At 39.3% G+C, this 23,288-nt stretch overlaps 1 protein-coding gene across 4 annotated transcripts in view; it reads left to right on the top strand.

Annotated features, from left to right (window-relative positions):
* The window catches only part of CLSTN1 (calsyntenin 1), a 61,610-nt gene that overhangs the window by 648 nt on the left and 37,674 nt on the right, over nt 1-23,288 (top strand). For all 4 annotated transcript variants that reach the window (XM_037881477.2, XM_037881475.2, XM_037881474.2 and 1 more), the window contains exon 2: nt 21,091-21,213. In XM_037881477.2, coding sequence (XP_037737405.1) covers nt 21,091-21,213 — 123 coding nt within the window. The remainder of the gene's footprint in view (nt 1-21,090; nt 21,214-23,288) is intronic.

Consider the following 23,288-nt stretch of genomic DNA (forward strand, 5'->3'; position numbering starts at 1 on the left):
GGCTTGAGCCCCCCCTCAATTCCCCGTGATACCCCGCCCGTCCTCTGCGGGGCTTGAGCCCCCCCCTCAATTCTCCGTGACACCCCGCCCGTCCTCTGCGGGGCTTGAGCCCCCCCCCCTCAATTCCCCGTGACACCCCGCCCGTCCTCTGCGGGGCTTGAGCCCCCCCCCCCTCAATTCCCCGTGACACCCCGCCCGTCCTCTGCGGGGCTTGAGCCCCCCCCCCCCCTCAATTCCCCGTGACACCCCGCCCGTCCTCTGCGGGGCTTGAGCCCCCCCCCCCCTCAATTCCCCGTGACACCCCGCCCGTCCTCTGCGGGGCTTGAGCCCCCCCCCCCCTCAATTCCCCGTGACACCCCGCCCGTCCTCTGCGGGGCTTGAGCCTCCCCCCCTCAGTTCCCCGTGACACCCCGCCCGTCCTCTGCGGGGCTTGAGCCCCTCCCTCCGCCCCCCCCCCAATTCCCCGTGACACCCCGCCCGTCCTCTGCGGGGTTTGAGCCCCTCCCTCTGCGCCCCCCCCCCCCCAATTCCCCGTGACACCCCGCCCGTCCTCTGCGGGGCTTGAGCCCCTCCCTCCGCCCCCCCCCAATTCCCCGTGACACCCCGCCCGTCCTCTGCGGGGCTTGAACCCCTCTCTCCCCCCCAATTCCCCGTGACACCCTATCTATAGATTTAACCCTGTGGCACCCTAGCTGTCCCCTCTGGGAGGCTTGGACCCCTGTTCCCCTTTTTGGAGGTGGGGTTTACTCCATTTACGATGACATCTCATGCATCCCATTTATAATCTCTATGGCCTTTAAGCCCCAGTTCCCCTCTTTGATGGGGTTTAACCGCATTCTCTTTGGGGCACCCAATTTACCTACCTGTCTGTGTGGTTTGAGCCCCCTGCTCCTTTCCTTGAGGGGGGGAATCTAACCTGTTTTCCCCATGGTAATATCCCCTTTACCTCTCTCGCGGTGGAATTTAACCCTCTCTTATTTCATATGGGAATTAATCCCTTTACCTTGAGTAAAACCACCTTCTATGCGAGGGCTGAGTTGGGGGCGAAGGCAACGTCTTTGGCTTCCTTCGTTCTTTGGGGGATGATGGGTACTGCTGGATGATGATGCCTCTCTCCAGGGTGCTGGGGATGAAAGGGGGTTACTCCCTCTCCTCCATGGTGCTGGGTTAGGGGGTGCAAGAGGTATGATGGGGAGTTACCCTCCCCCATACTCAGCGTGGAACACATAATCCTAATCATAGATCAAAGGATGATGGAGGAGGAAGGAGAGAGTTGTCCTAGTGAGCGAGACTTCCCGACAGCCGGATCGGGATGATTTATCGTGTGTGTGTTGGTGGTTGGGAAAGTTTAACCCCCCAAAAACTAGGGAGGGGAGTTGCCACCCGTACTTCTCTTTAATGCTGAGCCGGGCATGATGATGGGTTGTAGTGGTTGGTTATTCCCGGTAAGGGAGACTTGCCCACCTTGGTTAGGGCAGCTGTTCTCTTCCTTCTGAGAGATGTAGGTTGAGGCTCGACTGCCCGGGTCTCCGGGAGTGGCTGGGGAGGCAATGGCTCTGCTAATGACTTTGTTTTAAGATGTATGTTGGTGGGAAGGAGAGGAATGCGCGAAGCATAATGCTTCTGACTCTGTTTTGGTTTGATGGTTGCGTTGATGGAGTCTGCAGCAAGGGGGGTGTGTGTTACATAATTCTCCCCCCCCACACACACACAAAAAAGATCTTGGATTTTACATCGTGAATATTTTCTTCCTCCTCTTAAAGGTAGTTTGCTCTGAAATTAATAGAGGAATAGAGGTCGTAACTTGTTTCAAAGAAAAGCTAAAGTCGTGAAATGTGATGAGACTACCCGCTCAATCCTAGACTGGTTGCATATTGTAAATACAGCTTCTCCCATGGTTCTTGAAAGGCAGGTGTGTGTGTGTGCAGTTTTAAAACCCTGATGGTATTTTGGTTAATAGAAGAGCTTTGACCGTTAACTGTGAATAGAAATGGGAAATCTAACACCTCATAGAGCCCCTTGGAACGTAACCTTCATGATTTTATAGAGAACATTGTCTTGTTCCTAAAGTAAACACGTAGTTTTATTGCGTCTTTTGCTATATACCCTTCTTAAATGTTAGCCGTTTGGATATTGATTGATCTTGCAAACTGAAAGCATACGCATTGCAGGTCTGCTTTTGAACAGATTTCATTAGAGTACTGTATTGCAAACGATTCTTTACCAGAATGTGAACCTATGTATTCGAAAGGCATATAAGATACTTTAATTGATCTGATGGTGGTATTTGTGGACTTTAAATTTATAATTTAAAGGTGGAGCATCAAAAATGAGAATATTTGAAGAGATACTAAAATGCAACTGACTTCTTGTGATGGAAACATTTTATTTGTTTAATCTGTAAAAATGTTTGCTTCTGTAAATTCACCGGAGTGAAATGCAATCTCTTGCTGCATTTTCTTTTCATAGCATGAAGACTTGATAAGTAATTGAAAGTCTACAGGACTTTATAGATAGTGGCTATGATTAAAAGTGCACAAGCTCTTTTCAGGTACTCTGACCAGTTATTACTAGTCTAAAGACCAAAATGTAACAATAATTTATACATGTAATATTTATGAAATCATCTTATCATCTCATTTTAACCCTATGTATCTGCAGAACATGAATACTTCGTTGCCTTGTTGAAGTATTGGTAGAAATATCAGAAGGAAGATCGGAATACACGCTTACCTTTTTTCTATTTCTTTGAAAAGATGGCTGCAGAAACTTAATTTTCCACTTGCTATTTTTATTTACTGCTGAGATTTCTGCAGAAGACTGTACATAAATGGTAGTTGTTTTAATCCACTAGAATTTCATCTGCAGTTTCTTGTTAGAGCTCAGACTGTTCTTATTTTCCAGCCTAAAGCTGCTTTTACTGGAGTAGAATCCTGAGCTGCTGGATTCTAAAGATTAGTTTTTAACTAACTTGTTGTTGTGAATTATGGGTTATGAGGCCTTGTTTGGCTTCGGTACATCCACAGATAGAGGCTGCTACACTTGAACACTTTAATTACTATAGATAGCACATACTAGAATGTTTATCTGAAGGTACATTTATCTGAAGATACAAAGTGTCTTTAAGTAAATTATAGAATTGTGTGACTAGTGAAAGCTAGCAAAGCTTTTCATGGTGGTGTAATTTATAATGTGTAAAAAGGATTCTGTTACTATGCATAAAACCGAATAAACACACTTAAATTCTTAGATTAAAAATACTATCTCTTTATATATGCTACTAATACATTAATAGTTTTAAAAAGCAGACAGTGAAAATTGAATACTTGTATGTCATTCATCTTTGACAGTGAAAACAGACTAATCAATTTAGTTGTTTTGTTTGTAATCAGTTTCACTTTCTAGTCCTCCTAACACAATGCAGACACTGCAGGAAAATGTCTTTGGGATGGGAAGCTGGTTCTCTTGTGGTAATTAAAATAAATAACTACAACATGACAAAACATGGAAACATTTCAAGTGGGGCTAGGGTGTGTGTGTGTGTGTGCACGTGCGTGTATACACACACACACACAAAGCTGTTGTCTGAATTTGACCTGACTGTGTCCTTTTAATACTTTATTTGTGATTTCTTCCTAGTGTTTCTGTCCTTCAAAGAAATTATATATATAAAAAAGCTTAAATGGCAGTTTTCAGTTTTTGTTTAATCGGTGCTTTTCGTTATTTTATAAAGAACTAGAATATAAATGTTAAAAGTACAAACTATGTTGTTTAATGTCCATAGTATAAAAAGCAATTTTTATGAAATTATTTCTTTAGTGTTTATCTTGTAATCAGTTATGTTGCACTAAAAATGAGTATAATACCAGAGTTGTTAAACCTTTTAACATCAATTATTAGAAAAGTGTAGCGTTAGTATTGAGAAATACTCAATGCTTTGGTTAAATACTTCACTCTGATAAATAGAACTGAAAGGGAAATTGAATTGCAAAAGGGAAGAGTGCTTTCTTTCTGTTTTTCTTTTAAATGAGAAAGCAGTACATTTAATGACTAGTTCTTCAGCAGTCATTTACTGATCAGGTACAACATTAAGCTACCCCTGCTTCACCTCAGTCCTTAAGTCCTGTCTTTTTAACTGAGTGATACAGATCACAGAAAGGAACAGTAAAAAATCAAAACAGTAGTAATACCCAGGAAATCATAACTGATTTTGAGCAATTCAAGAGGTTTCCTGTGTTCTTACGAATTTCTCAAACCTAACCACAAACAACTTTCTCACAACTAGCATATGGTTTTTCAGGTTGTTTATTCAAGATTTTACAGTGGCCAGTTTTCTTGATACAGAGTGATATATTTGGTTCCTGTTTTCACTTTAGAAAAGGCAGAGTTTCAGATTTTCTTAAAAGATGGCTAAATCGAAAGGGACTTCCTTGTACCCTTGTAAATAAAAGAAGTCCTTTATGGGTCTAAAAGAGAAAATGTGAAGGAGAAATTTATAAGTTACTGATAGAAAAACCTTTCTATTAATGCATGTATAATGTTGGGTAAGGCGTGGTATAATGGCCACCCTATAAGTTGGATGAGACAATGCTAAGTGGTTTTTCCATCCATAGTACAAATGAGATGACATGCATCTGCAGGGATTAAAGTGGAAGAAAAATGATTCTGTTTAAACAAGTATCCGTTGTTATGCCTATGTTTCCAGCATTGCCCTATCTACTTTTTCTTCTCTCACAGAAATAGTGTGCAGGTCATATGTCTTCCCCCCCTTACAGCCAACAAAGTAACATGAGCCGTAAGTTACACTGATAGAAATCTCTGGTGTTATAGAAATAGCCTTTTTTTGGTTACCTTGTAATAAAAATTGAATGTGACCATGTAAGCTTTCATTCTGCTTTCTGAACTATCCATGAAACACTCATTGTAAATTTCTTTGCCCACTGCCTATGCCCATCTGTCTATCTGGTTTTTAACTATGTCAAAATCACAGGCTACAGACTCATTAACCTACATTTTTATTAACTTCATTTGTAATTTGTGTCAGTCTGTCGGGCTGTGCATGAGACCTCTGAGGTCTGGTCTGTACCTTAAATTTAGGTTGACCTAGGTACATCCCTGTGTGATGTACAAGAGGGATGTAGTTAAGCCAACCTATCCCCAGTGACAACACTGTTAGGTTGATGGAAGAATTCTTCTGTTGACCTAGCTACCACCTGTGAGAGGTGGATTTACTACAGCGATGAAAAAACCCCTTCCCTTAGCAGGTGTCCACACTGTATTCCCACAGTGGCACAGTTGTAGTGCTGTAGCTATGCTGCTGTAGTGTCTGTAATACAGACCTAGGCTAAGTTTGACTTCTAGTCCAGATCCGCTACTTCTGCCTGGGAGTGAGAAACTGGAAATAATCTGATTTGAGTCTACCACATGACAATGCAGGCTGCCTTTAAACAAAAGTGTTTATCATTTGTTTAGTGAGAGTGTTAGAAATTCATGGGGATGGAGTTTTTTTTTTCCATTTTTGTTTTGGTTACATTGGAGAAGACATCTAGGGACTGTAAGCATTTCCTTCAGGATTGTTTAAAAAAAATTGATGTAGATGAGACACCATGATGGATGGTTTCAGAGTAGCAGCCGTGTTAGTCTGTATCCGCAAAAAGAAAAGGAGGACTTGTGGCACCTTAGAGACTAACAAATTTATTTGAGCATAAGCTTTCGTGGATGGAAATACCTAAAATATATTTGTGGACTCACCTAAAAAACATAGCTTCTCTCTTTTCTCTGGATGTATCTTTTATTATTTTCATCAATTTTTTTTTTTTTTTTTGGTTCTTCCTCTTGGTTTTTATTTGGGATCGTCTTCTCATTTCTGGCTTCCTTCTCCCATATGGTGGTGATTCAGAAATTGTTTTTTTCAGTTTTTCTCTATTCCACCACCCATGGAAATGAGGCACAGAAAATAGTGCCCCTTTGTTTGACTGTAGAGGTCCCCAAACTGTGGGATATGTGCTCTAGGCGGCTGTGGCAGAATGTTTAGGGGGCACACCTGAGGCCCAGGCCAGCCCCCATGGAGGGCGGGGAAGGAGTGCCACCCAGCTCCGCTCCTGACCCTGGCCTTGGCTCAGCTCCCGGCCCCAGCTGTGGGCCCAACCTTGGCCCCCGATCCCTGTCCATGTTTCTACTCCCCCTCCCCCGCCCCCCCCGAGCCATGGCCCTGCTCCGGGCCCTGGCCTCTGGGGAGTGAGGGGGCATGGACAGGGGTAAGGGAGGGCATGAAGTAAAAAGTTTTACTGATACCTGTTGGCTCACTTAAACGCTGCTATGACTCCTGGGGATATGTGGAGAGGATTTTTATACTATATCAATGATTCATTTTTCCTCCTGGAGTGCTCTGCAATTTGAAGGCTTTATTTCTTGTTGAGAATGTATCTGGAAGAAAGCTAATGTTACTAGCTAGTCAGACATCCGAAGCTTCTTGTAGCTTTGCAAGATGTCAATTGCTAAAAAAGAAGGGGTTTGAAATTTTCTTGTCTTGTGTGAAGAGATAGGTTTCAGAGTAGCAGCCGTGTTAGTCTGTATTCTCAGAAAGAAAAGGAGTGCTTGTGGCACCTTACAGACTAACCAATTTATTTGAGCATAAGCTTTCGTGAGCTACAGCTCACTTCATCGGATGTATAAAAACATAAATTGGTTAGTCTCTAAGGTGCCACAAGTACTCCTTTTCTTTTTGGAATGAGTTAGTATTTCTCAAAGTGAAGAAGCCTGTTTTTAGCTTTCGTTGATGGGCATAATGGATATATCCATAGCGGTATCTGGGTAGTTAGGGTATCCTAACCTCTGAGTAGTTTTGTTTCCTATTATGATTGCTTGCATATATGGGAACTAGGCAGTTTCTCAGTCAAAGTTTGTACTCAACTGCAAGGAAGCAGTTTTCCTAATCAATAGAAAGGCTTGGCTGAATTAGATTTGTTTTAAAAATAATTTTGACAGATGATGATGTTTATTGTTGTTTGTTTTTTCCTTTTTTTTTTTTTTTCAACTTTAAATTTTCACAGTTGCAGGAAATTATGGGGTGAGGTCGTAACAATTATTTAATGACGGACATTGAGATTCAAAAAGTTAAAGCTTTATAAGTGCTAAAACACAAACTCTCAACATCCCATGTCAAAATATACAAGTAAATATCTGTAAATCAAACTCTAAGTTGAAAAGAAGCATTTTTGTACTTAGCCTGTCAGTTTCGATTATCGATGGAAATATTTTTGTCAGTTTGTTTTGTGTATGGTGAAATCAACATTTACCAGTCAAAAAAAATTCTAATCCTTCCAAGCCTACCAATAGATGACAAGGTTAATATATGAAGCCCAGTAATACAAAAAAAAAAAAAAAGCTTACAGTGGTAGCGCTTTTGGACATGGTAACATACATTCTTTTAAATGAAAGGGAAATTATTATTCACCAATTCTGCTAAAATGTACAGTATTCATTTAATTTGAAAAAATAAAGCAATACAATAGACATTATGATCTTGTTTTTAGTATTTAAGGATATTTAAACTTCATTGACCAGTGTTTGTGTGAGTTTGATGTTAATCCTCATTGTTAAATTCAGTTGGCCGTATCTGATTTCAGGGCTTGAAAAATGATCAGATACCTGCTGAATCACTTGATTACCTGTTCTGTTCATTCCCTCTGAAGCATCTGGCACTGGCCACTTTCGGAAGACAGGATACTGGGCTAGATGGACCTTTGGTCTGACCCGTCTGGCTATTCTTGTCTTCTTACCTATTAGCAGATTTAAAAGGTATTGGGGCCAACCCTCAATGCTCTTAGATTCCTAGCTTCCCAGACACACCCCACTGCTGGCAAGTGAGAAGGTGATGACTTTTTGGCACGAGTGCTGAACATGACTTTGCTTGCTAACTTTGTACTGCTGCTATTGCTTGCTAAAGCTGTGAGCAGCTGCAGAAGTGCTGAAACAGTGTTTGGAGGCTCATGAGAATCATATTTTTAGCTAGTAGCTAATGTTTAGATCAGTGGTGGGCAACCTGCGGCCCATGGGCTGCATGCGGCCCATTAGAGTAATCTGATTGTAGGCCGCAAGACATTTTGCTGATGTTGACTGTCCACAGGCACCGCCCCCCACAGCTCCCAGTAGCTGCGGTTCTCTGTTCCCGGCCAATGGGAGCGGTGGGAAGCGGCGCCTGCAGGCAAAGGGGCCACAGGGACATGCTGGCCATCGCTTCCCACCGCTCCCATTGGCCAGGAACAGAGGACGGTGTCTGCGGACAGTCAACGTCCGCAAAATGTCTCACGGCCCGCAATCAAATTACTCTGATGGACTGCAGGTTGTCCACCACTGGTTTAGATGGTTTTCCTTCCATCATAAGGAATGAAAACTTTCTGCAGAATGTAAGCTTTCAGTTAAAAGAAATGGCCACCTCAGTTACTGAGAGAGCTACCCACTTTAGAGTGGATTTTTCATACTGGGTAATAATAATTATATTTTACTCTTTTCTAATATCTTTTGTTAAAAGGCCTCAAAATTCATCCAATTTTTCCAAACATGAATTCATTCAACTCTTTTAGCATCTTTGGGTCTAAAGAATCATCGCTCCCCTATTTTATAGATGGAAATAAAGTGAGGCTGTGTGACTTGTCCATGGTCACAGTAAATCTGTGGAAAAGCTGGCAATTAGACCCTTGAGTCAGTCCTGTGGTTTAATGGCAAGATCACTTTTTGTCTCCTGAATTATTATACACTTATTCAGTCTTCATGTCTGTCTTCCAAGCTTGAGTAATGCAAGGCACTGACCAGGAGATAAAGATCGAGGTCTTTGGGGGAAAAAAACATCTATACAGTTCAGCATGTTGTAACCAGTCTGCTAAGTAACAACAGTAGATGTGAGCACTTTATGCCATAGTTGGGACCCTCCTTCCAGATGATGTACTGGTATCCTCTCGCACTGAGGATACTTCTCTGGGGCAGGGAACTCCACTTATTAGGAAGAGACAGGTTATAATGATGGGCAATTTGATTCTTAGAAATATAGGTAGTTGAGTTTGTGATGACTGGGAGAACTACTATATAAATTGTGTGCTGGGCGGGAAGGTTGCGAACCTTTTGATCCATCTAGATGGACTTGTGTGCAGTGCTGAGGAGGAGTTGGTGGTTGTGGTAATGTAGGTACCAATGACATAGGGAAAGGTAGGACGGAGGCTGTGGAGGCCAAATTTAGGCTGCTACGTAAGAGAATGAAGTCCAGGACCTCAATAGAAGCATTTTCTGAAGTGCTTCTAGTTCCACATTCAGGGCCAGTTAGACGAGCAGAACTGCCAGGTCTCATGAATGAAATGATGGTGTTGAGAGGAGGGATTTTGTTTTATTAGGGACTGGGAAACCTTTTGGGAAAGGAGGAGCCAGTACAGGAAGGATGGGCTCCATCTAAACCAAAATGGAACCAGATTGGTGGCATGTAAAATTAAAAAGATTGTAGAGGAGTTCTTAAACTAAGAGCTGGGAGAAAGCTGACAGGTGTGGAGGAGCACACAGTTTGGACAGAGATGTCCCGTAGGAGAGGATTTATTAAAGGGGTTACTCTATAACCTAGCAAAGAAGAGAGGATAGAAGTTGATGAAGTACAGGTAGATACTGAAGAGAAACCGTCAAATGATGTATTCATTACCTCACATGAAGGCAGACAGCTAAATATTGACAGATTTTACAAGTGCTTGTATACAAATTCTAGAAACCTAAATACTAAGATGGGTGAATTTGAGGGTCTGGTATTAAATGAGTATATTGATATAATAGGCATCACAGTAGCTTGGTGGAACAATGGTAATCAGTGGGACATGAAAATACCAGGATACAAAATATATACAAATCACAGAGTAGGTCATGCTGGCATGGGAGTGGGACTATATATGAAAGAGAGCATAGAATCAAATATAGTAAAAATCTTACATGAATCATACCCTACCATAGAATCTCTGATAGAAATTTCATGCTTGAATAATAAGACTGTAGCTGTAGGCATATAATACCAACCAGCTGACCAGGATCGTGATGATGATTGTGAAATGTTCAGGAGAATAGAGTGGCTACATAAATAGAAACCCCAATTATAATGTGGGAGTTCAACTCTCCCCATATTGACTGTGTATATGTCATCTCAGGACAGGATAGCGAGAGAGAATTTCTAAACACCATTAATGCCTGCTTGTTGGAGGAGTTAGTCTTGTAACCCACAAGGAGTAAGGCAATTCTTGATTTAATCCTAAATGGAGCGCAGCATCTAGTCAAAGAGGTGATTATAGCTGAACTGCTTGGTAATAGTGACCATAATGTAATTAAGTATAAACATCCTTGTGAGGGTGAAGATACCAAAGAAACCCATCACAATTGTATTTAACATAAAAAAGGGGAGCTATACAAAAAAAGGGAAGCTAGTTAAATAGAAATTTAAAGGAAGAATCACAAGGATGAAAAGCCTGCAAGCTGTATGAAAACTGTTTAAAAACACCCTAATAGAGGCTCAAATTAAATGTACACCCCAAATAAAAAACAAACACAAAAATGTCACCATGGCTAAATATCAGAGTAAAAGAGGTGGTTAGAGACAAAAAGGCATCCTTTTAAAAATTGGAAGTCAAATCTGACTGAGGAAAATAGAAAGGAGCATAAACTCTGGCAAGTCAAGTGTAAAAGAAAAACTTGGCAGGCCAAAAAAGAATATGAAGAGAAACTAGTTAAGGACACAGAAAATAACAGCAAAATATTGTTAAGTACATTCAGAAGCAGGAAGCCTGCCAAACAATTAGTGGTTCTACTGGAAGATCAAGATCCTAAAGAAGCACTCAAGGAAGGCAAGGCCATCGCAGAGACAGTAATAAAAGGAGTACTTGTGGCACTTTAGAGACTAACAAATTTATTTGAGCTACAGCTCACTTCAATGGATGGATTCAGACAGGAATGAATTCTTTGCATCAGTCTTCACCGCAGAGGAAGCGAGGGAGATACCTGCACCACTCTTCTTAGATGACAGATCTGAGGAACTGTCTCAGACTGGTGTGTCAGTAGAGGAGATTTTGGAACTAATTGATAAATTCAACAATAAGAAGTCACCAAGGCCAGATAGTATTCACCCAAGAGTTCGAAGAAACTCAAATAGGAAATTACAGAGCTACTAACTGTGTTAAGTAACTTGTCGCTTAAATCAGCCTCTGTACCAGATAACTGCCGAAGATTTTTTTTTTTTTTAAACCTTGGAACATAAGGAAGTACTTCTTCACTCAATGCAGAGTCTGCCTGTGGAATTCATTGCTAGGGGATGTTGTGAGGGCCAGAAGTATAACTAGGTTCAAAAAAGAATTAGATAAGTTCATGAAGGATAGGTCTATCAGTGGCTGTTCGCCAAGATGGTCAGGGATGCAACCACATGCTCTGGGTGTCCCTAAACCTCTGACTGCCATAAATGGCAACTGGACAACAGGGAACGGATTACTCTATAATTGCCTGTTTTGTTCATTCTCTCTGAAGCATCTGGCACTAGGGAAGATGGACCTTTGGTATGTCCCAGTTTGGCCATTCTTATATTATGTTCAGTTTTCTGCACTGGCTCCTTACTGTATACTGGGTCAAATAGAAGGAATGGTCTTAATCTTCAAAACCTTTGATGGGTTGGACCCAGGTTACCTCAGAGTGTGCCCCTCTACATGACTGCAAAATTATATTTTTCCAGAAACAATAGAACCACTCAATCCAAAATGCTTGTGAATTCTGGAGATAGAATTCTTGCTGGTTGGCTTATGGCTTTGGAACTTCCTTCTGCAGGACATGAGAATGACCACAAAGCTCACTGACATTTGGACAAAATACAAGACTTATCTTTAATTTTCCCATGGTTATGGGGGGAAAAGGAACTTTGCCTCACAATTTTACTGGATTGCTATGGAGTCAGGAAATCAAAGTACAAGTTACTTATTTATTTTTTAGGGAGATCTGATATCATAGTGTGGTGCATGGTATAAATACTTAAATGGTACAAATGGGTGAAAGTTGTATTTGACTTGGGCATGAATTCATTAAAGTAATTCTAAACTATATCTGTTACGATTTAAATGAACAAAATCACTAAACCCAGCATAATAGAATATTTTTGAAATAATTGAAAATAAATGTTCTATAAATTTATTAAAATCAATACAATTACATCAAATAAAATTAGGTTATTATATTAATGGAGTATCTTATTCCAGTGGACTTAATGGACAATGTCCATGTAGGGGTCATTAGCCCCCGCTGAAATTTAGCTATCTCTAGGGTGGGAAGTAGCATCCATCTTGTACCAGCAATATAACATATTTTTAAAGTAGTTAATGTGTTTTTAAAGGAAGAGTACAAGTGGTATTGGACAGTATATTATTACCTAAATTGAAATTAGGTGAGAATACTACAGTTAACACTCTTGCTTTTGTGAAAAGTTCTACTATATAGAGAGGGGGCTTAAACCAATACCTCTGATCTTAATACCACAATTTAAGTTCAAATGTAAGCTTTGCAGCTCTGGCCCATTTCTGCAACTACGACATGAGCATTTCTGCACTTGTTAATCAATTATTACCAGTCATTACCAGTTTCAGAGCTGGAGAAGAACCATTTCAGGTATATCAAGAATATCTTCTTTGGACTAGTAAATTCAAATTTGAGAAACTGATTAGATGCAGAGAAAACAGGGAACTAGTTCTCCTCTTTCAAGCAGTGAACAAGTAGGTAGCAGAGAGATTTCAGTTTCATGGGAAACATGCTGGGCTTAGTAAATTATATAGTTTTGTTAATTTCCAGAGTAGTTATTCACCTGAAGGTTATGGACGTTTGGAAGCTATCCGTATTCATACTTCAGCTCAGGTTATGAATACTTTCTCTCCAACTTTATATGGTCTCTAATAATAGAACTAGACCTAGTAGAGAATTAATGTAGGTAACAAGCCTGCACTGGGAGAGAGACTAGATAACTTCAACTTCCTTACTTTCTGCAGTTTTAATGTCTCAAGCATTAAGCATTATGTTGTTCCCTTGTAAAACTGTTCCAGAATCAAATAGAGTAAATTCAAATCAAATTTCTCACTGTGGGAAAGTTTCCTAATACTTAGCTATAATTTTCGTTTCATTACTTCATCCCATTCCTAGAATATCCACGTTGGAAGGGACCTCAGGAGGTCATCTAGTCCAGCCCCCTGCTCAAAGCAGGACCAATCACCAATTTTTGCCCCAGATCCCTAAATGGCCTCCTCAAGCATTGAACTCACAACGCTGGGTTTAGCATGCCAGTGCTCAAACCACTGAGCTGTGCCTCCCCCCACTGAGCTGTGCCTCCCCCCATTGCTTAAACCTATCCAAGGATTGCTTTAAAAATTGTCTGCAGCAGCCAGACTATGTCAGGTACATGTACCTTTGGTGAGGTTATCTTTATGAAGAGTTCTGTAAAGCCTTTATCTCAATAATTAATAGGCATTTCATTTCCATCATTATAATCTGTGTCATTTTCAAAGCTGCAGCTAAAATTCAAGAGGAAGTAATGTCTAGTATTCAAGAATCTCAGAACTTCATAAGGACTGAAATAGGTATTGTTATACCAGATTGTGTGAGGGAGAGTAGAGGCACAGAAACTGTGAACTGCAACCAAAGTTCGATAGTAAGTCTGTAGCAGAACAAGGAATAGAACCCACTCTTCAACCTGCAGACCATGCTTCTCTCTTTTTCTCCAAAATTTAGTGTGAATACATAGGTTCTATAAGACTGTATTCTTTACTAACTCAAAGGGAACTGGAGTCTAATCTGGTTGACTTTTCCGTTTCCTCAGTTCTATGATCCTTGTATATTTACTATATTAAAATCCACCTGGAGTCTTGCACATGAAAAGAAATTGTTTTAATATAAAGATTATGCATTTTATTTTTCCTGGGAATATGAAAGTGGTAGAAGGCTTTAAAAAATCTCTCTCACTGTTTAACACTGTATCACAGCAAGCAAAACAGAAGTGTTTGATCCAAGAGGAAGGCTGTGGGCTAAAGTTGCATGATATAATCAACAAAATTTGAATCTCTTGACCTTCAAGGCAAGAATCGTCTATTTATTCAAACCATTGAGGAGAGTAGTGACATTTTCAGAGGAGTTCATTTACACTCGCATTGGTCACCATTATCTTGTAATGTGCTTATACTTAATGATGTGTATATATTTTTGTAGATTTTTGAACTAAATAAAGACTCTTAAGGAAATAATTTGTCTGAATAGTTTGTCATTGTATTAGACACCTAATTGTCTGAGCTTGTGAAGCTCAATGATATTTAATTAGGCAATAATAGTGTACTTCAAATAATAGTTCACTGATTTATTTCTCAAAGAAGTTGTTTTGACTTCAGTCTTTCTAACCCAGCTGTGAAGAATATTCCAGAGGATGTGATCTTGTTTAACAGCCGCACCTCAAGCATGTCATTAAATGTTATTACACAAATTATCTGGAGGGCATGAAATGTTTTTCTTCACACCTCCTAGTCCTAGCTAGGTAGACTACCTAAAGATGCAGTATCCCAGCTGCCACATCACATTTATAGAGGTAAGATGCCCAAGGTGGGTGAGGTAATAGCTTGTATTGGACCAGCTTTTGTTGATGAGAGAGATAAGCTTTTGAGTTTTCGCAGAGCTCTTCTTTAGGTCTGGGAAACCTACTCGGGGTGCCACTGTTAAATACAAGGTGGAGCAGATTGTTTAGCATAAATAGTTAACAAACATTTAAAGGGACCATTCCCTTATGCTAAACAATCTGTTTCACCTAGTATTTAACTGTGATACTCCAAGTACATTTCTCAGACCTGCAGAAGAGCTTTGTGTAAGCTCAAAAGCTTCTTTCTCTCACCAGGAGAAGTTGGTGCAATAAAAGATATTCCCTCACCCCCTTGTCTCTCTAATAGTCTGGGATTGACATGGCCCAACTCTGTCTACATCACATTTCTGACAGGTTCATTATCACCTCAAGGAAACAAACAATGCCTGTTATATTAGGTTAATTTGCCCCACAACATGTTAGAAAAGACTTGCAATAGGAAAGAACAGGGCATCCACAATGGAAAAAGTAACACGTACAGACCTAATTGAACATGCATGAGCAGTTCTAAAAAAAAGTCACTGGGATTAAGCTTTTTTTAATTCTTCTCCTGCTTCTTTTTTTAAATTTAAAGGGGTGTGTGCTAAATGCAATGCTGATGTAATTATAGCTCACTCAACGCATTTACACCTCTGAATGCCAGGACTCAATCTGGTACTCTTTTCTTAACGTTAATTACTATTAAAAAGTCAGGAAATCCTCATTTGAGGTTCCCATACCAACCTTAACACTCCCCACTTGCACATATACATTAGGTTTTTTTCATCCTTTTGTGCATCTGTAAGAAATAGCAGAAATTTCTGCCTATCGCTTGATCTGACAGGTCACACACCCTTTACTGTAAGCCGTTGCTGTTAGAGAAGCAAAATGCCTAGAGTACCACACTTCCTCAAATTATCCTGCAGAACTATCTGTAGCAATATGAATTAGCATTAGCAGAAACTTGGGTGCTCCATTTCTCATTGTATGAGAAACTGGACATATTAGTCTACAGTGAGGGTATGTCTACACTACAGCTGGTACAGTGGCACAGCTATGGCAGTGCAGCTGTGCCACTGTACCACCATAGTGTAGATGTGTTTTACAATGACGGAAGAGGTTTTTCCATTGACGTAGTTAATCTACCTCTTCGAGAGGCAGTAGCTAATTTGACAGAAGAGTTACTCCATCAACCTACCTCTCTCTACACTGGGGGTTTGGCTAACCTAACCATGGCATTTGGTGCGAAATTTAAATGTAGACTAGGCCTCAGTGAATTTTTTTTAAAACTTGTGTTCACCAAAGCAGATAGCATATCAGGTATTGATGCTCCCCACTCTCCCCCCATTGCTTAGTAGCAATTGCCATTAGACAGATTAAGAATTTGACAGGTGCTTGGACTGACCTTGCAAAACAGAGCATGTTGCTGGCTGATGTGTGAATGTTAGCGGCTCTAACCTGACATTTAAATTTTCCTTTTATATTTCCAACATCAGGACAAAGGAGGCTGTTTAGCTACTGCTTTCTTAATTTTGTTGGTGGGAGTTTTATATTTAAAATTCCATCTTAATAGGTAAATGAGTGCTATTTTAAAGCAGTGTGGATAAAAATCAGTGTTTTTTATTTTAAAAAAAGAACTGGATTTAAGCCTGTTTAAAAGGAAATATGAGTTAAATACAAAATACATTAAGGCCTAAACTTCTTATCTCTTGAAACAATTAAATAAAAAATAAATATGCTGAGTCCAGGAGCTTCTGTCAAAAACTTTCAATTAAAGGCTGCTTTTCTATATAAAGAGAGATTTCCCCCCTCTGATTCTGACTTCTGACATCAAGCTTTATAAATATGGCACAATAGTAGTAAATAGCAATATATCATTCACCATTTTGTAACATACTCAAAATTAATAAGAATCTGAAAATATTAAGTTATGTAGTTGCTTAAATAATTGTATATAGTTATAGTGTACGCTACCGAGTAGCAAAAGATGTATCAAATCTAGTGGTAAGATTCCTTTTATAAGTAAATCAACATGTTTTAATGGTTATATCAACCAATGAGAATGCACCTTTCTTTAGAAAATAACTGAAGTACAAATGGAAAAGTTGATTAAATGATTTAAATCAAGGCTTTCCACTTGGTGATTTAAATCAATGCACGCTATTTTAACAATCACTAGCAGAGTTAAAGTAAAATTCAGTCTGCAGTCATTCGTGTGTCCAGGAAGATTCTCTTATTCAACTGAATTAAATGTGAGCTAGGATATAATGTTGTCACGTATTCATCATGGGATTTACAGCAGATTCCAGCAGGGGCTGATAAAGTTAGGATGAATATTGTGTTTCAGAGAAACCAATGTAACTTAACCTGTTTATGTGACAGGAGATTAACAGCAGCTTATGCATGTTGTGAATGTCAGAGCTAAAGTGGGCTGCCTCTGTTTTATTTTGAACTGAATATTTCAAGGGCCTTTGGAAAGAGTTTAACCTTGTTTTGTTTTTTTGGACAGGCTTTTGGAATCCTTCTAGTTTTCTGACAAACTGAAGGAAAATCAGACTGACAAAACCATTGTTTGTTATCTAACAAACTGTCATTGGACTCTAGTAGTGTTCAGAGCATATAATGTTATATAAACCAATTGTGATTTGTCAAAGTTGAAATAAGTAACTATTAAGCATTATGTAAATATTTGATGTTTAATGAAACCCTATTTAGTAAAGTATTGCACATAGGCCATGTCCAATACTCAGAAAATGCTGGCTTAAGAATTTTTGGCAGTGCTAGAAGGGTCTGACTGACACACCTTTAGTTTGTAGAACTTCATTTAAAAAAAAAAAAAAAATGTGGGAAAGGGTGCTATTATGAGACCATTCCGTAAACTACTAATTTCAGTAGTGGGTTCTGACTAAAAATCAATGTCCGCATATGGCCTAAACTTGGTACAGAGACAGCGTTATCTGCAGAAAGGAGTTGAGTGCTTTCACCAAAGCAAACAATTTTTAAGAGAAGCACGTAGACTTTTGGGTTGGGGAGAGGTAGCTCTTACGGTTTGGTTCAGCCTCTACTGTTTATGGACTCTGCAATCCTATAACTTAGATTCATAGATACTAAGGTCAGAAGGGACCATTATGATCATCTAGTCTGACCTCCTGCACAACGCAGGCCACAGAATTTCACCCACCCACTCCTGCGAAAAGCCTCTCACCTATATCTGAGCTATTGAAGTCCTAAGTATAGGTGAAAATTTGTGCCTCTACTGTAGTCTCACCTTGCCTAAAGTGTGAGATTCAGACTTGGGAACTGAACCTGGATCCTTTGTATGGCAGTTAGCAAAGATCACAATTGCAGCTAGTGTTTCTGCTAAATAAGGATGTCTTAACGTTTTAACTGAACGTTTTGTCAGAACTACTATTTTCTCTTTCAATATAAGGCAAACCAGTTTATTTGTTCTTCAGAATAAAAACCAATGTATATGCTAATAAGAAAACTCTTACTATAGCTAGGATTTACAGTTTTAAAAATAGAAATAAATGATCTTAAACATCTGGCTCAGGATTTCCGTTAGTCACATAATTGTTTGACTAATGTATTGAAAATTGGGTGTGATTTTTGGTTTTATTTTTAACCTCTTCCTCCCACCCATGATGTAGCTGGGCTGGCAAAATATGGTTGGTAAAGGAAAAATTACCCATGTTGTGAAATAGCAATTGTGCAAAAATTAGTGGACCACAAGTGTATATTTTACCATGGCTGTCTGATAAATCATACATCCTTGCCATTCAACAAGAACATAATTCTGCTCATTTTAAATCTGCAGTGGTGCAGTTCAGCTTTTTGTAAGCACTTAAATTAGAATAGTTAATGTGTATGGTTTTGTTACTTGTAGCAAAAGGAAATGTAATGAGTTGGCCTTCAGTTACTCAAACTTGTCTGAAGCTTCAGGACAGCTGCAACAACTGGTCAGTTTTCCACATAAGACAAAGTATGTTCAGTTCTTCTTCGAGTGCTTGTTCACGTCGATTCCAATCAGGTGTGCACGTGCTGCATGTACGGTTGTTGGAAAGTTTTCCCTTAACAGCTCCTGTTGGGTTGGCTGTGGAACTCCCTGGAGTGGTGCCTTCATGGCGCTTAATATATGACCCTGCCAACCCGACCCCCTGCTTCAATTCCTTCTTACAACTCTGGCTAGTTGTTTAATGTACACTGACTTCAGTTTGCAGGGTCTAGCACTGTGAATGTTGAGATACTATGTAGGCAAAAGCATCCTGAAGGATAAAAATCTAAATATTTATCAGGTGTCAGGATTATAGGTAAGATTCCCTATTAAGTTTTAACAGGAGTTCAAGTCTGAACAAAAATGCCTTCCCCCTTCTCAATCAGGCTATATTTCCTTGGTGTATGATGTAAGTTTTCCAGACCTCCATAAGGTCCTCCAAGAAAAGCATTGTGGACAAGACCCTGGAATGTGTACTGTATAAATAAGAAGAACCAAGTCCCTGCCTCTTTATTTTTGAGCAGGCAATGAGACATCTTGGGCCTTTTTCAAACATGAAAAAGCAAGAAAGGGACAAATCCATTTTCTTTCTGTACAGGTTACTTTTATCTGCATTTGATATACTTGCACAAAGGAAAAGGAGTTGGTAGTTCTGTTGGTGGTATGGACCTTGCATGTTTGAGTGTTTGTTTCAGCAACACAGTCCTTCATGGGATGGAATTAAAATTCTTTAAATAAATGTATATCACTTGTTTCTGCATTATTTGTGAATGTGTGAGTAAAGTTGAAACTCCCTTACTTTCTTTCCAAGCTGTATATTAGATTGTTGTTAGAAATAAGTTCACTAAAATAAAAAGATGGAACTCTGTTTTTAGCCAGGAATGACTTGTTTGGCCAGGAATGGCTTTAAAGAGGAGAAAAGCTACCCTCCATGTCCACTGCTGTTTGAACTTAATTCTGGTAGATCAGAAACCACTATTACGGGTTACTACTATGGAGGAGTTCAAAATTATGCAACACTGGAGGAACTTTTTTCATAATTTAATTTGTTCATATGCAGATATACAGAATACATAGGACATAGCTATTTTCTGAGTATATTCAACCAGTTAAGCCGAAACTTGAGTTCTGGTAAAGAAAAAGGCAGCATTTTTAGAACTGATACTTTAGATCACTAATTGCCTGTTATATGATGACAACAAATGCAGCTAGACCCACTTTCTCACATTATTTTGGGAATTTTTTTTTTTTTAACTAATTGGTGCATTGTTTGCAGGTAGTATCTTGTAATTGTTTCAGTTCATGAAATCTTGGTGTATATGCTTAAGTCAGACATGGGGGTTACTCCAAAAAAGTGCAGAGCTGAATGGTTCTGCCTTGCTTTTGAGGGGAAGAGGAGAGGAGAGACCTATTGGTGATTGTACATATTAGGACCTTAATGGACCACCAAAACAAACTACTTTTCAAAGCTGACAGGTAGCAATGTTGTATCTCTTTAGAGTATCTGTTTATGTAATTATTTGTTTAACTCTAGTACTTACCAGTTTCCAGAAGCATTGACATACTTAGATGTACATTTGCAGTGGGAATGTTGCTCTTGAAGCTTATGTGCAAGAACCTGCAGTTTCTTACAGCTGTGGTATTGGTAGATTTTTCCAGTCTCCTTGAACACTTAATAGTAAAAAGGTGCTGTAAATACAAAGGTTAAGCATGTAATTGGATTGGTTATATGCTGAGCATTAAGTGGAGCAGTAGGAAGAGCAGTGAGGTTGTGTGGAAAATAAGCAGTCCTCTCATTTTATTCCTTAAACCTGCTTTTAAATTTAAATTAATTTATCTTAGCTTTAAATAAAATACTACTTGTAATTTTTCTGTAACTTTCTTAAAAAGAGAATTTCATACACACAAAATGTGCAAGATTGACATGAGTGTAGATAGAAGTAAAAAACAAAACCAAAGCAGATGTTGCATCAGCAACAGTAGTCTCCATGAAGTGGCCTTGAAAAATCGCCATAAAAAATTTGAGCCCTGGCACAGGCAATTCATCTTCTTTGTTCTGATGACTCGTTAATAATAAAAAAAAAATGAATTTCACTTGCCTGTCTAAAGCAACTGTCTTCATGAGTGGGTAAACAGAACTTTGCAAAGCTGCTATAGAGAGAAATTGGTGAGCTGTTCATATCAGTAAAAGGTTCTTGCATATGTATCCGTGTATAAAAGAAGTATTTGCAGATGAAGGTATAGACAGAAAACTTTTTTTAAAAAAAATAAAGAACACTTTGGGAAAATGGAGACATAAATGCATGTAACATTAAGAAACCAGATTTCTTTGTTTTAATAATGTGCTGGTTCAAAATCTGAAAATTCAAAGTGGGAAAACATTTTCAGTATTTTAATAACTTTTAAAATAAAAATTAACTTTGTTTCCTTAATCTTTTATTGTTCTTTATAGTTAACAAGCACAAGCCATGGATTGAAACGACATATCATGGTATAGTTACAGAAAATGACAACACAGTACTCCTGGATCCCCCTTTGATAGCCCTGGATAAAGATGCGCCTCTGCGGTTTGCAGGTACAGAATCTATCTTTATTGGTTTTTCCATTGATGTAAGTTCTTGTTTGTTAGAGATGCTGTGTGTTACTCAGCATTTTTTTCCCTAATGAACTGCAGCTTAAGAATGCTTCCTAAGGTTTTCCATAGCAAATGTTGGTTCATGATGCTGGGTTTGTGTTTAAAACATACAGCTCTTCTAAACAAGAGGTTGTTGTATCTTGCAGACTAGAGGTTTTATGGTTACACATTTCACTTCACAAGGAACATCCAGACAGACTGGTACAAGTGTAGACTCTAATCGTCTCTTAAATACTTATGCTCCAGATAACAGTTGCACCATTCAACACAGAAAACGTTCTGCGAAAGTCCGTTTTCTTATCATTCTGAAAGGACCCACCATTTATCTTCATAGTCTTTGTGGCTTGTGCTGGTTCTCAATTATAGACTGAAGGGGTTTGGTGAGGATATGATTAATTGCTATCAAGATTAATGTTGTGTTCCTTTTGCACCATTTTTGGATTGAGGTTTTCTGCAGAAATCCAAAGGGTCAGTTTATTCAGTAATGTTGGATAATCTTTGGAAATGGATAACCTTTTCTACCTCTACAGTCACTCAGTCTAGTAGTTAATGCTATCCATATGCTTCCTCTGTGTTAGGAGATGAGAAGATATCTTATTTGTCTGTCCTGTTTTCTATATTAAAGTTAGTATTATGGAGTGTCTTAAGCATCTTTTTTTATCCCAGTAATATAGCTTGTTAGCTGAGGATCCTTTAGCCTGAAGTATAATGTTAGAAATCTGATTGCCAATCAGAGTAGCCTGGGAAGAATTCCGCATCCTCTTGGTAGGGAGACTGACTGTTCCTCTTAAGCCCTCTCAAGTGACCAACCAAAACACCTCATGGTCTGTATGCAGAATGCCTTAGTTTCTATATTGAAAGTGTCATATATAGTTTGGCCTGTTCTTGCCATAGGGCAGAAAATATATCCAGAAAATTGAGTTTTGCATCTGCATATTGATCTATATATAAATCCACGGTACGCCCACATCTTGAAAACTGCATGCAGATCTGGTCGCCCCATCTCAAAAAAGATATCTTGGAATTGGAAAAGGTACAGAAAAGGGCAACAAAAATGATTAGGGATATGGAAGCTGTTCCATATCCCTAATGAGAAGAAATTAATAAGACTTTTCAGCTTGGAAAAGAGACAGGTGGGGGGAATATGGTAGAGGTCTATAAAATTGTAACTGGTGTGGAGAAAGTAAATAAGGAAGTCTTGTTTATTCCTTCTCATAATACAGGAACCAGGAGTCATTCAATGAAAATAATAAGCAGCCGTTTTAAAACAAACAGAAGGAAGTATTTTTTCACATATTCACAGTCATTCTGTATAACTCTCTGCCAGAGGATGTTGTGAAGGCCAAGACTATAACAGGGTTCAAATAAGAACTGGATAAGTTCATGGAGGATAGGTCCATCAATGGCTATTAGCCAGGATGGGCAGGGATGCAAAACCATGCTTTGAAGTGTCTCTAGCCTCTGTTTGCCAGAAGCTGGGAATGGGCTACAGGGCATGAATCACTTGGTTGCCTGTTCTGTTTGTTCCCTCTGAAGCACCTGGCATTGGCCACTGTCAGAAGACAGGATACTGGCCTAGATGGACCTTTTGGTCTGACCCAGTGTGGCCGTTCTTAGAGTGCTTACTTCTGGTAGCTAATCATAAATGTACATCTTATCATTTTTATATCCCTTAAAAATCCCATCAAGTTACTATGGCATTATGGTAGTACTTAAAGGCTTCAGTAGAGATGGAGACTCATTCTAGTAGGTGCCATACAGATACATAGAGTGCCAGTCGCAGTACCAAAGAGCTTGTAATATAAATAGACCAGAAAAATAAAGGGAGATAGGTAGTATTGTTATACTTGTTTTACAGATAGGGAACTGAAGCAAAGAGTAAGTGATTTGTCCTAGCTTGCACAAGACATCTAGGAATTGGATCCAGATCTCCTGGTCCATAAGCAGATGCCTCCGCAGCAAGACCATCCTCTTGCTAATGTGCTTCAAATGAACACTAAAGAAAGCAGTCTCTA

The sequence above is a fragment of the Chelonia mydas genome, chromosome 18 (assembly GCF_015237465.2).
Source record: "Chelonia mydas isolate rCheMyd1 chromosome 18, rCheMyd1.pri.v2, whole genome shotgun sequence".
NCBI classification, from domain to species: domain Eukaryota; kingdom Metazoa; phylum Chordata; order Testudines; family Cheloniidae; genus Chelonia; species Chelonia mydas.